Source organism: Crotalus tigris, unplaced genomic scaffold, assembly GCF_016545835.1.
Source record: "Crotalus tigris isolate CLP2741 ecotype Arizona unplaced genomic scaffold, ASM1654583v1 scf7180000017828.1554129, whole genome shotgun sequence".
In the NCBI taxonomy this organism is placed as follows: Eukaryota; Metazoa; Chordata; class Lepidosauria; order Squamata; family Viperidae; genus Crotalus; species Crotalus tigris.
Window position 1 is genome coordinate 1,455,353 of NW_024096658.1, and position 10,740 is coordinate 1,466,092.

General features: G+C 42.5%; 1 protein-coding gene and 1 long non-coding RNA gene across 2 annotated transcripts in view; one reads left to right on the forward strand and one right to left on the reverse strand.

Moving 5' to 3' along the window:
- Window positions 1–1,227: 1,227 nt before the first annotated feature.
- On the reverse strand, window positions 1,228–7,162 carry HIKESHI (heat shock protein nuclear import factor hikeshi). The gene is made up of 5 exons (XM_039342967.1): window positions 7,007–7,162; window positions 4,758–4,995; window positions 3,745–3,896; window positions 2,971–3,089; window positions 1,228–1,569 (listed from the first exon to the last, which is right to left on the reverse strand). The coding sequence occupies exons 1-5, from the start codon at window positions 7,034–7,036 to the stop codon at window positions 1,515–1,517; spliced, it is 594 nt and encodes a 197-aa protein (XP_039198901.1). The 5' UTR covers window positions 7,037–7,162; the 3' UTR covers window positions 1,228–1,514.
- A 1,984-nt stretch (window positions 7,163–9,146) lies between these two features.
- The window catches only part of LOC120307822, a 31,509-nt gene continuing 29,915 nt past the window's right edge, over window positions 9,147–10,740 (forward strand). Inside the window, exon 1 of the long non-coding RNA XR_005556661.1 lies at window positions 9,147–9,730. This is a non-coding gene — a long non-coding RNA (uncharacterized LOC120307822). The remainder of the gene's footprint in view (window positions 9,731–10,740) is intronic.

Sequence of the window (10,740 nt, forward strand, 5' to 3'; positions counted from 1 at the left end):
CAAAGCCACGCCCACCATATGGGCCACATCCACCATATGGGCCACACCCACCCAATGGGCCATGCCCAATCAGCACCCGACAATACATAAGTGGGTTTTTGGTTGCAGTTTGGGCACTCGGTCTTTAAAAGGTTCGCCATCACTGGCCTATTCCATATATAAAACAGGATTGTTCTAAATGATTATGACAGTGTGGCTTTTAAATCTTGTCTTTTGATATTTTGTTTCAGAGGGGGGGTTGGACCACAGAGTGGGACCCTCCCAAGTCAACACCTAATTAGACAGTTGAACCTAATGTTCAGAATTCAGAAATACATTCTTCACAGTCCATCCACACTAAAAACTTAAGCGACAATGAGCCCAGCACATGGCAGGACAGGAGGACGGTTTAAAAATGGAGTTGGAAGAAATTCTCCCAAGTCTTATACAAGATTGGGGCAGTATCTAATCTTCTGCTGTTGATTGCCTCCTCTTCCCCCCCCCCCACCGCTCCCAAAAGCGCCCAGGCTGGCTGAGGAATTCTGGGAATTGAAGTCCACAAGTCTTAAAAGTTACCAATGTTGGACAGCCCGGCTCTATAGCTTTTAAGATGCTGGGCCAGACCTATGGACGGCCAACTAGAACGCGTTTCACTTCTGAAGTGGCAGACTGACCATTTTGCAAGGATCATTTTCCCTGTTTCTCTAATCAAGAGGCATTTTGATGCCCTCTCCCCACAGAACGTGCCCGCTGCATTTTAGAGGTGGCTCTCAGTTGCCCTCAAAAAAAAAAAATGAATTGATAGCTATTGCCCATGCAATGCTTCTGAATTATACAAGTAAGGCTTGTTGAAATCTCGGTCACTAGGTTGATAAGTCATCAACTGCAACTTTCTACAACCTTAAAGAGGAAACAACTAATGGGACAGTCCTCATATTGTCAGCCAATTCTTCAGAGCAGGTCCCAAGACGATAATAGATGTCTCATTGACTCTTTCTCCATTGTCCCCATCTATGCTAAACAAATACTCAGACAGAATCAGGAATATATTAGCTGAAAGGATGTGCTAGGTCAGGGCTACTGATGAAACTGTTTGTTTTGAACATGAAAACCAAAAGTAATCGAATCAACTATCGTAAGCAGAATTAACCGAACGGGACATTTAGAAATTATACAAGCGACATCAACAAACCTTTAGATACAAACACGCCGCATCACAACTTCAGTCTGAAAGGAAAACCAAATCAAAAGGTTTATGCTGGTTAATATTATTGAGCATGTTTCCTGTACACATCACAGGTTTCTCAGTTTACAGTTTTTAACTTGAAAACAGGACACCGCTGCAATGACTACTCTTTATGATTTAATTTTAAAGCCAAAGTCCCCGAAGTGTTAGAAAAGCTGAGGGGTTTTTTTTTTCCCCTCCATCTCAAACTTATGAATTCATCCAGATGTTCTTTAGTAGGCTCGGCTTATTGCATCTTTTAAGCTCTTATCTGCTTGCTTGAGTGAACTCCCAGAAAAGTAACTCAGGATTATGTTTTCCAAAAAGAAGGATTTTGAGTTAGTCGTCTTTGGAAATTCTCATACCTGAAAGAAAGGGGGAGAAACAGAAGATGTGGATAAATTAAAATTTTATAACAAAGCTATCTGTATGCTTAATATTGGTGGCAATCTCAAGTTAAGGATAATGTTTCCCTTTCCAATATCTAAGGGGCTGCCACGAAGAAGGGCGGGTGGGTGTCAATCTATTCTCCAAAGCACCTAAAGGCAGAACAAGAAGCAATGGGTAGAAACTAATCAAGGAGAGAAGCAACTCTCTGGAACTAAGGAGAAATTTCTTGACAGTGAGAATATTAATCAGTGAAACAGCTTGCCTACAAAAGTTGTGGGTGCCCCATCACTGGAGGTTTTTAATAAGAGATTGGATAAGCATTTGTCTGAAGTAGTATAGGGTTTCCTGCTTGAGCAGGGGGTTGGACTAGAAGACCTCCAAGGCCCCTTCCAACTCTGCTATTTTGTTATTTTTTTCTCTACACACGAAGAGATTTCCGCTAAGACTTCTCTTAATCTCCAGCATTGAAACTCAATGCACCGTATTGGAAACAAAGCCATCTTCCAACTATTTCAGAGACTATCACATCTCCTGTATAGCTCATATAGCTGACACAGCTTGCTCTTCCACATGACAAAGACTGTTCCTGCAAACAAAATCAGTGCATCATTTTATTTATGTCCCACCTTATTATTTTTACAAATAATTCTTCCAGGTGACAAAAACACATAGTACTCCTTCCTGCTGCTATTTTCCTCACAACAACAGTGTGAAGTGGATTGAGCTGAGTGACTAGCCTAAAATCACCTCGCTGGTTCTCATGGCTAAGGCAGGACTTGAACTCATGGTCTCCTGTTTTCTAGCCTGGTAACTTAGCGAACCTTTTAGAGACCGAGTGTCCAAACTACAACCTAAAACCCACTTATCTATCGTCGGGTGCCAGGTGGGCGTGGCCCATTGGGTGGGTGTGGCCAATTAGGTGGGCGCCACCCATTGGGTGGGCGTGGCTGCAGTGGTAATGGCAGACTGGGTGGGAATTAAAAAGTTCAATCAATCAATTCCAACTTTGCTAGATCTTTTTTTTTCCTGCGAGAAGTTGAAATTGATTGATATTTTTTTTTTGCACATGGCGGTGGAGGCCTAAAACGAAAAGGTTTTATAAAACCAGGCTGAAGGCCTAGGACTGGGGCGACAGCACGCGTGCCCACAGAGAGGGCTCTGCGTGCACCTGTGGCACGCGTCCCATAGGTTCGCCACCAGGGCATCAGACCAAACAAGCTTTGCTTGTCAGAAGCCATCTAGAAATGGAAGTCACATGACTCTAGGATGCCGCAACTATCATAAATAAATGCCGGCTGTCAAGCGCCCAAATTTTGATCATGTGACAAGGAGATGCTGTGATGGCTGTAAGTGCCAGGACATGTACTGTAGCTTACCATTTCAGAATTACATTTGCAGGAATAAAAGCTTCTGATGGGTTGGGTGTCATTTGGGCCTGAGTAACAGCAAAGGATGACGCGAAGTTATAAAAATTGTCTAACATCTTTTGAGTGAACTGAAAAAAATAATCAAAATGTGTTAACAGTTTCCACATATGTAATCACCTCTGCTGCAATTGTTAGAACAGCACGCTATTCTTTATGCATTTGAATATTGCCATAAGGACCTCTCATGTTTAATAGCAACAACGAAACAAAACAATAATAAAGACAATAATAAAACAAATGATAGACTGTAGAAAACCAACATGTAACACCCTCTCTATTATTCCCAAAATGCTGTTCAAAATATCTTCTGCTCTATTCTGTTCCGTTCCATTCCATTCCATGTTTCTATTCTATTCTGTTCTGTTCAAAATATCTTCTGCTCTGTTCTGTTCTGTTCCGTTCCATTCCATTCTATTCCATTCCATTCCATTCCATTCCATGTTTCTATTCTATTCTGTTCTGTTCCTTTCCATTCTATTTTCCACTTTCTATTCTATTCTGTTCTCTATTCTGTTCTGTTCCATTTTGTTCCATTTTCTATTCTATTCTATTCTATTCTATTCTATTCTATTCTATTCTATTCTATTCTATTCTATCCCATTCCATTTTCTACTCTACACTCTATTCTGTTCTGTTGTATTCTGTTCTGCTCTACTCTGCTCTATTTTACCAAGGTTGAAAAACACTGTTCTACTGAAAGAAAAAAACTATATTTGCAATCACCTCTGTGAATGAATTGACCGATGATACAGCAGCGCTTGCTACAGGAGTCTGTTGAGCCAAGATTTCCAGAAGCTCCACAGAAATCCCAATCTGGGCCACAGATGGCATTTGGGGGATGGTCATGGTTCCAAATGGATGCTGACTGCCTTTACCTAAAAGAAACACACCACAGCGACCCTAATGCATTGGTCTTCTTCTCAATGCAAGCACAATTCTGAAGTAACTTCAAACATACACAAGACTGCATGGGAGGGAAACACATCAGTTACTGCAGTGGCATGAAACAACAAAAGCCTACCGCCACCATTAATGAAACATTAAAATACAGGTAGTCCTTGACTTACAGCAGTTCATTTACTGACCATTCAAAGTTACAATGGCACTGAAAAAGTGACTTATCACCATTTTTCACACAACTGTGGTAGTATCCCCATGGTCACATGATCAAAATTTAGACACGTGGCAATTGACTCATATTTATGATGGTTGCAGTGTCCTGGGATCATGCAATAATGGGGGCGAAATTCACTTAACAAATGTCTCGCATAGCAACATAAATTTTGGCCTCGATTGTGAACTCACGGTCTCCTGGTGATTGGCTAAGTCACCTACAATAGCTGGCTTTCAGGCCTAAGGTGAACTAAAACTCAGTCTCATGGTTTCTATGCCAACACCTTAGCTATTACACCAAACTGGCTTCCAATGTTTCCTGGCCAAATAGACTGTTAGTTCTATTGGAGGCACATCTGTTTTTAAGAAGAGACTGGACAGCCATTTGTCCGAAATGGTGTAGGGTTTCCTGCCTGAGCAGGGGGTTGGACTAGATGACCTCCAAGGTCCCTTCCAACTTTACTACTATTACTAAATAGCTCTAAGTTCTGAAGTTTGGGGGCAGGAACAATCCTGGGGGGGGGGACTTCAGGAATCTGCAAAAATGCAGACTACCCATCTTTGCCCTGTAGTAACACACACTTATATACATAGGGTCCAATTCTTGTATGCCCCTCTCTTACCAGATTTTAGACCAGATATTTTAAAGATGGCACTTGGTTTTTCATTTGTGACAAATCCAAGGAGCTGCCACACGGGTACACCATTCTCATCAGGATAGCAAAAGTAGACTGATCCGCCCATACCCTCTGGAAAGGGTACAGTCCCCAGCATAAAGACCACCACGTGATTGATATTCTCATAGTCGGGCAAGTTAAACACAAATTTGTCCTCTGCTACTTGCTGTGCCACTGTTTGAACCTATAAAAGAAGTTTATTTGGTTATTTGGAAAATATATTTGGCCGCCCAATGCTCAGTGTTTCTGTACAGTTTACAGAAGTAAAACCCCAATAAAAACCTAATAAACTCCAACCCCTGACGACAACAATCAAACCAGTCACTTGATCGGCTCCATATTACTCTGAGTCCCAGGCAAAACCATATCTTCAGGGCCTTTTAAAAGAGTGTCAAAGTGGGGGCCAATCTTATTTCCACAGCGATGATGTTCCACAGGGAGGGAGTCACCACAGAAAAGGCCCTTATTTTTGGCTCCACTAAGACAGGGGACCCGTAACATCCTCAGCATCCCTTCTCTGGTGATAGATGTAACCGGGAAAACATAATCCTTCAAATAACCTGGTCCCAAGCTATGAAGGGCTTTAAAGTTGACAACTAGCACCTTGAATTGAACCTGGAAGCAAATTTGCAGTCAATGCAGCTCCCACAGGAGAAGTGACACATGTCCAACTATAGATTTGCACAAAACCACGCAGGCTGCCACATTTTGAACCAATTGAAGCTTCATGGATGAAAGCGAACATATGTGTCCCAGGATAATGTTGCAGGATCCAATCTGGGTCTGTTACTGAGACCAGAGTTTTTGTTGTCCAAACTTTCAGATTTGTGCTGGGAGTCCATCTTCAGAGAATTCTAGCAGAGTCTGTGCTTAATTGGAGCTTCCAGATACTTTTCAAGGGCAGCTCCATGTAGAGCAGTGTTTCTCAACCTTGACAATTTTAAGGCATGTGGACTTTAACTCCCAGAATGCTGGCTGTGGAATTCTGGGAGTTGAAGTCCACATGCCTTAAAATTGTCAAGGTTGAGAAACACTGATGTAGAGCATTAAATGGGAACCCCTTTTTCCACTGAGCAAATTTTGAGTCAGGCTAACTGGTTCACATGATGTCAATGCATCATTTTGTGCAATTTGATTCATCCCTGCTTTAGCCTTTTGCACAGAAGACAGATCAGCTAAATACATCCATATATGACGGGCGTAGAGAACATTCTCCAACATAACACCTCACAATTAGCAGATTCAGTGTAACCTTAACTCTGAGTTTTAGCAGTCAAACATGCTAAGCCATCTGATAAATCAGTCCAACTCATGAAAAAGTGATTTCCACTGAAAATGCAACGTCTGCAACAACTACCAAAAGTTGTAATTCACTGTTCAGACCCATATGTTTTATACTGAAATTAGTTACAGTAGAATGCAAGCATTGGGTTCACTCGCACAACTCCACCTTGAAAAGGTAGAGGTTTTGCATGAAAGATTGCAGCACATCTAATTGCGAATGTTGGGCTGCAATCTTTCTTGCAAAGTCCCAATTTGCAATGTAAATTGTGCAAATAGTGGTGAAGGACTTCACTTTCTGAAGTCATCCCTGAAGGATGAATTTAGACTCAGGTAGCTCTATAAAAAGGCGGTGGAAGAGAGGAAGCAGGCAGCAGTAGGAGCCTCATGTCCAATGTAGAAGTTCCAACAGGTGCAGGCTTTTCCCCTCAAAAATAAGGGACTGCATCTTTTGAGCTTTTTTTTTAATCACACCCAGTTAAGGAAGGCATAAGTCCTGTTGAAAACTTCCATAAATGCAATGTTAAGTTTGTAAACTCCCGTCACACGTTGCACATCACTTCAGACCCTGCCTAGTCTTTCCCTCTCAGGCACCAACTGATGCATTGGGACTACAGCTCCTACCAACCCCACAACAGCCTCTGCTGCCCAAGGGGTGATGGGAGTTGTAGTTTCAAGACATCGGATCGGCGCCTCGTCATCCCATCGAGTCCAAAACCGCAAGAGGCGGTGCTTAGAGTCGCCCCGCGCATCGTTCACCATAGAAAACCCAAAGGGCCAGCTGGCCCTCTCGTTTCCATGGTCACCTCTTCTTCTTCTTCTCCTTCTCTCCCCCTCCCCTTCGTTTCCATGGAGATCCAGGCCGAGGAGCCCGCCCACTCCATCCCCCGCGGCCACAGGCGGGAGCCACTCACCAGCCTCCCCGCAACCAAGCAACCAAACATGGCGGCGGCGGCGGCGCCAGCACCCCGGCTTGGTCCTCCGAGGTGGCCTTTCTAGACACCTACACGCGGCCCGAACGAACACCCCAATGCCCCTCCGTGACGCCCCCACTCCACCCCGCCCCAAGAAAGTACATCCGGGGCAGGCGGAAGGAGAAAACTATTGAAAGCGTAGGTTGAAGTACACGAAGAAAGGACTTTATATCCCAGCATGCAGCGCAGGACAATTCCGTTCGTTTGTACAGGAATCTCCGCTCCGGAGGCCGAAGAGTCCTTTGGGAAATGTAGGCTTGAGCCTATGAAAGGGCGGAGGATGCGTGTGCGCACGGAGATAAAGAAATGAAGTTCTTTTGTAAAACACTGTATTACTTTTATGTTCCGACTTACGGAAAAGAAATTTATGGACTGCAGCTTTATCCTCACCCTGCAAATAGAAACCTTGCTATCCCCTTCTATTGCCAGGGGAGTGTGCAAGCTTTCCAATTTCACAGAATTCTTCGGTTGCACAAAAAGCATCAAGAGTGGAAGTCTCCGCATTTACTATTTTTTCCCTGTCCCTATAATAGTTCTCCAGGCTGTCAAAGAGCAGGCCTATTGATCCAATTTTTGTCATTTGTTCATTCTCCCTGAAGCAAAATGAAAAGGTAGGTCTTGGGTAAAAACAGCATATCTATGGTAGTCCTTGACTTACAACCATTCATTTAGTGACCATTTGAACTTACAAGGACACTGAAAAAGTGACTTCTTATGGGTTTTCACTTACTGCCATTGCAGCATCCCCATAGTCACATGACTAAAATTCAGGCACTTGGCAACTGGCATGTATTTATGAGTTACACTGTTGTAAGGTTACAAATGGTGATCACATGATCCCACAACAAGCAAAGTCAATGAGGGAAGCCAGATTCCCTTAATGACCACATGATTCACTTAATCACTACAGTGATTTGCTTAACAACTGTCAGAAGTAAGTCTTCATCCTGGTTCATCCAAGCCAGGAATAAATAGGCAACATGGAGACTGCTTTGGGAAGGTTACAGTTTATTGAAGAAGCAGAAAGATGGTCCTGGCAGGAAGGAGCAGAGGAAAGAGAGAGAGCACATGGGCAGTAGGCTTTTTATACCCTCTCTAGCCTTGTTTGGAAGTTTCCTGTTCCCGTGGCATGAACCTTGAGGCTGTTTCTGAGTGTTTGTCTAGGCCAGTGGTTCTTTTTTAATGCCGCGACCCCGAACCGGTCGTAAGTCGAGGACTACTCAACCGGTTGTAAGTCGAGGATTACTCAACTGGTGCTGCACCGTTTGCAGAATGGGACTTTTGGCGGGCTCAGCAGGGCAGAGACAGCCTGGACAATTCCTATTGGCTTTTGAAAGCCAATAGAATTAGACTCTATTCAAGAGAGTCTATTCTATTGGCTTTCAAAAGCCAATAGAATAAAAGGGAGTAGCACAGCTAAGGAAAAGGGGGAAAAAATGGCGGACTGTATTGTTTGGCGACCCCCGTGAAACGGTCGTTCGACCCCAAATGGGGTCCCGACCCACAGATTGAGAACCACTGGTCTAGGCCTTGATATCTGTGGTTTAATCCTATTATCATATCCTGCTTCCCAGGTGATGGGGCTAATGAATTTGGGTGGGGTATGCAGATTTTCTTTGTCTTCTTGACTGCTCTGGCTTCAATTCTCTGATGGTTTTACATCTGCATTTATATGAGGCTAAAGTCTTGCTTGGGGCAGAGAGATAGATTTGAGGCCAGGTTTGGTTTTAAAAAGTCCTTTTGAGGAAAAATATATTTTTCTGCCCTTTTAATATTTCTTTCTCTGGGCTAGCTTCCTTCACAACTGTAGTGAGAAAGGTCATAAAATGAGGCAAAACTCACCTAACAATTGTCTTGCTTATTAATGGAAATTTTGGGCTCAACTGTGGTCATTAAGTCAGGAGTCTTAAAACTTGGCCCTTTTATGACTTGTGGACTTCAATTCCCAGAATTCCTCAGCCAGGCATGTTGGCTGAGGAATTCTGGGAGTTGAAGTCCACAAGTCATAAAAGGGACAAGTTTGAAGAGCCTTGTCGTAAGTCAAGGACTACTTGTACTTAATGTATTAGACAAGATTACCCTAAAACCTAAAAATTGCAGCCTTTTTCAAATCCCAATTTAAACAAGCTAAAAATATTTTAATGAATTAATGTTCTTATATACCTGGGCTAACCGAGCAGCTGGTTTACACTGCTTGTTCTGCTTTACCCACAGCAAAAAAAGTAAAGAAAAATGGATGTGACTACAGGTTGTTCAAAACGAGCAATTTTAAGATTAAAAATTATACACACTATTCCAATTTTTATTTAATTGCCAAATTACACACATTCACATTTTCTTCCTGGCAAGTAGTTTATCTTACATGTATGTGTAACATCTCTCTCTCAGCCCAATCAATCTTATAGGGTTGTTGCTGGGAGAGAGGGGAAGGAAGTTGGAATAATAAGCGTTGTATATATTACATTGATTTGCTCAAAATAGAATATAAATATATAGAAAATAGAAGTGTACCTCTTATTTTGGGTATCTTCTCAAATATATTGAGACATTGATTCCGTAGTGCAACCACTACCGTAACACAGCTAGATCTTTTCTTTCAGGTTCACATGGAAGCTTTAAAACAGTGGTTCTCAACCTTTTTAATGCCGCGACCCCCAACCGGTCGTAAGTCGAGGACTACTCAACCGGTCGTAAGTCGAGGACTACTCAACAGGTGCAGCACCGTTTGCAGAATGGGACTTTTGGCGGGCTCAGCAAGGCAGAGACAGCCTGGACAATTCCTATTGGCTTTTGGAAGCCAATAGAATTAGACTCTATTCAAGAGAGTCTATTCTATTCGCTTTCAAAAGCCAATAGAATAAAAGGGAGTAGCACAGCTAAGGAAAAGGGGGGAAAAATGGCGGACTGCGTTATTTGGCAACCCCTGTGAAATGGTCGTTCGACCCCAAATGGAGTCCCGACCCACAGGTTGAGAACCACTGCTTTAAAACATTTTAAGTTGCTTTCATAAATACGTTGCATTTCTGTAAAGTCCTTATCCCTGCTTCCTAATAATTTTTGACTGAATGCACAATTTTCAGAAAAACTAAACTAGGGGGAGGGGGGGAATGGAATGAAAGGAGGGGCTACAGGAGAGGAGTAAAATAAAACTGACCACTCCAATCAGCTGTTTCTATATGCCAATTCACATTAAAATAAGCCTGTATCCTTAACATTCATTCCTACAAAAGAGAGCTAAATGCTGGTACCTGTATACATTGTAGGCTAATTTATATACTTTTTTAAAAAAAAAAATAGTACTAGTAATAAAGGGAAAAAGGCATGAGTGGAACCTTGCTTGAATTATGGTAAGCCTGATTCAATCACAATACCTGACTTTTCAGATACACCAGTGTTTCCCAAACTTGACAATTTTAAAGCATGAGGACTTCAACTCCCAGAATTCCACAGCCAGCAACGCTGGCTGTGGAATTCTGGGAGTTGAAGTCCACATGCCTTAAAATTGTCAAGTTTGGGAAACACTGAGATACACAATGCTTTCAAGCAGGTTTTCATTGTTAAAAACTAGCTACTTGAAAATAACGAAGCCCATATTCGAAGAAAACAGAATCCTACATAAAATAACATTCTTTATCTCAGTGGTTCTCAACCTTTCTAATGCCGTGACCCCATAA

Excerpts from the sequence above, each read along its gene's own strand:
- HIKESHI (XM_039342967.1), bottom strand. The coding sequence starts at position 7,036 with ATGTTTGGTTGCTTGGTTGCGGGGAGGCTG. Across the intron at positions 4,996-7,006 it reads GCTTGGTTGCGGGGAGGCTG|GTTCAAACAGTGGCACAGCA; the intron begins GTGAGTGGCTCC and ends CTTCTTTTATAG. Across the intron at positions 3,090-3,744 it reads CGGTCAATTCATTCACAGAG|TTCACTCAAAAGATGTTAGA; the intron begins GTGATTGCAAAT and ends TATTTTTTTCAG.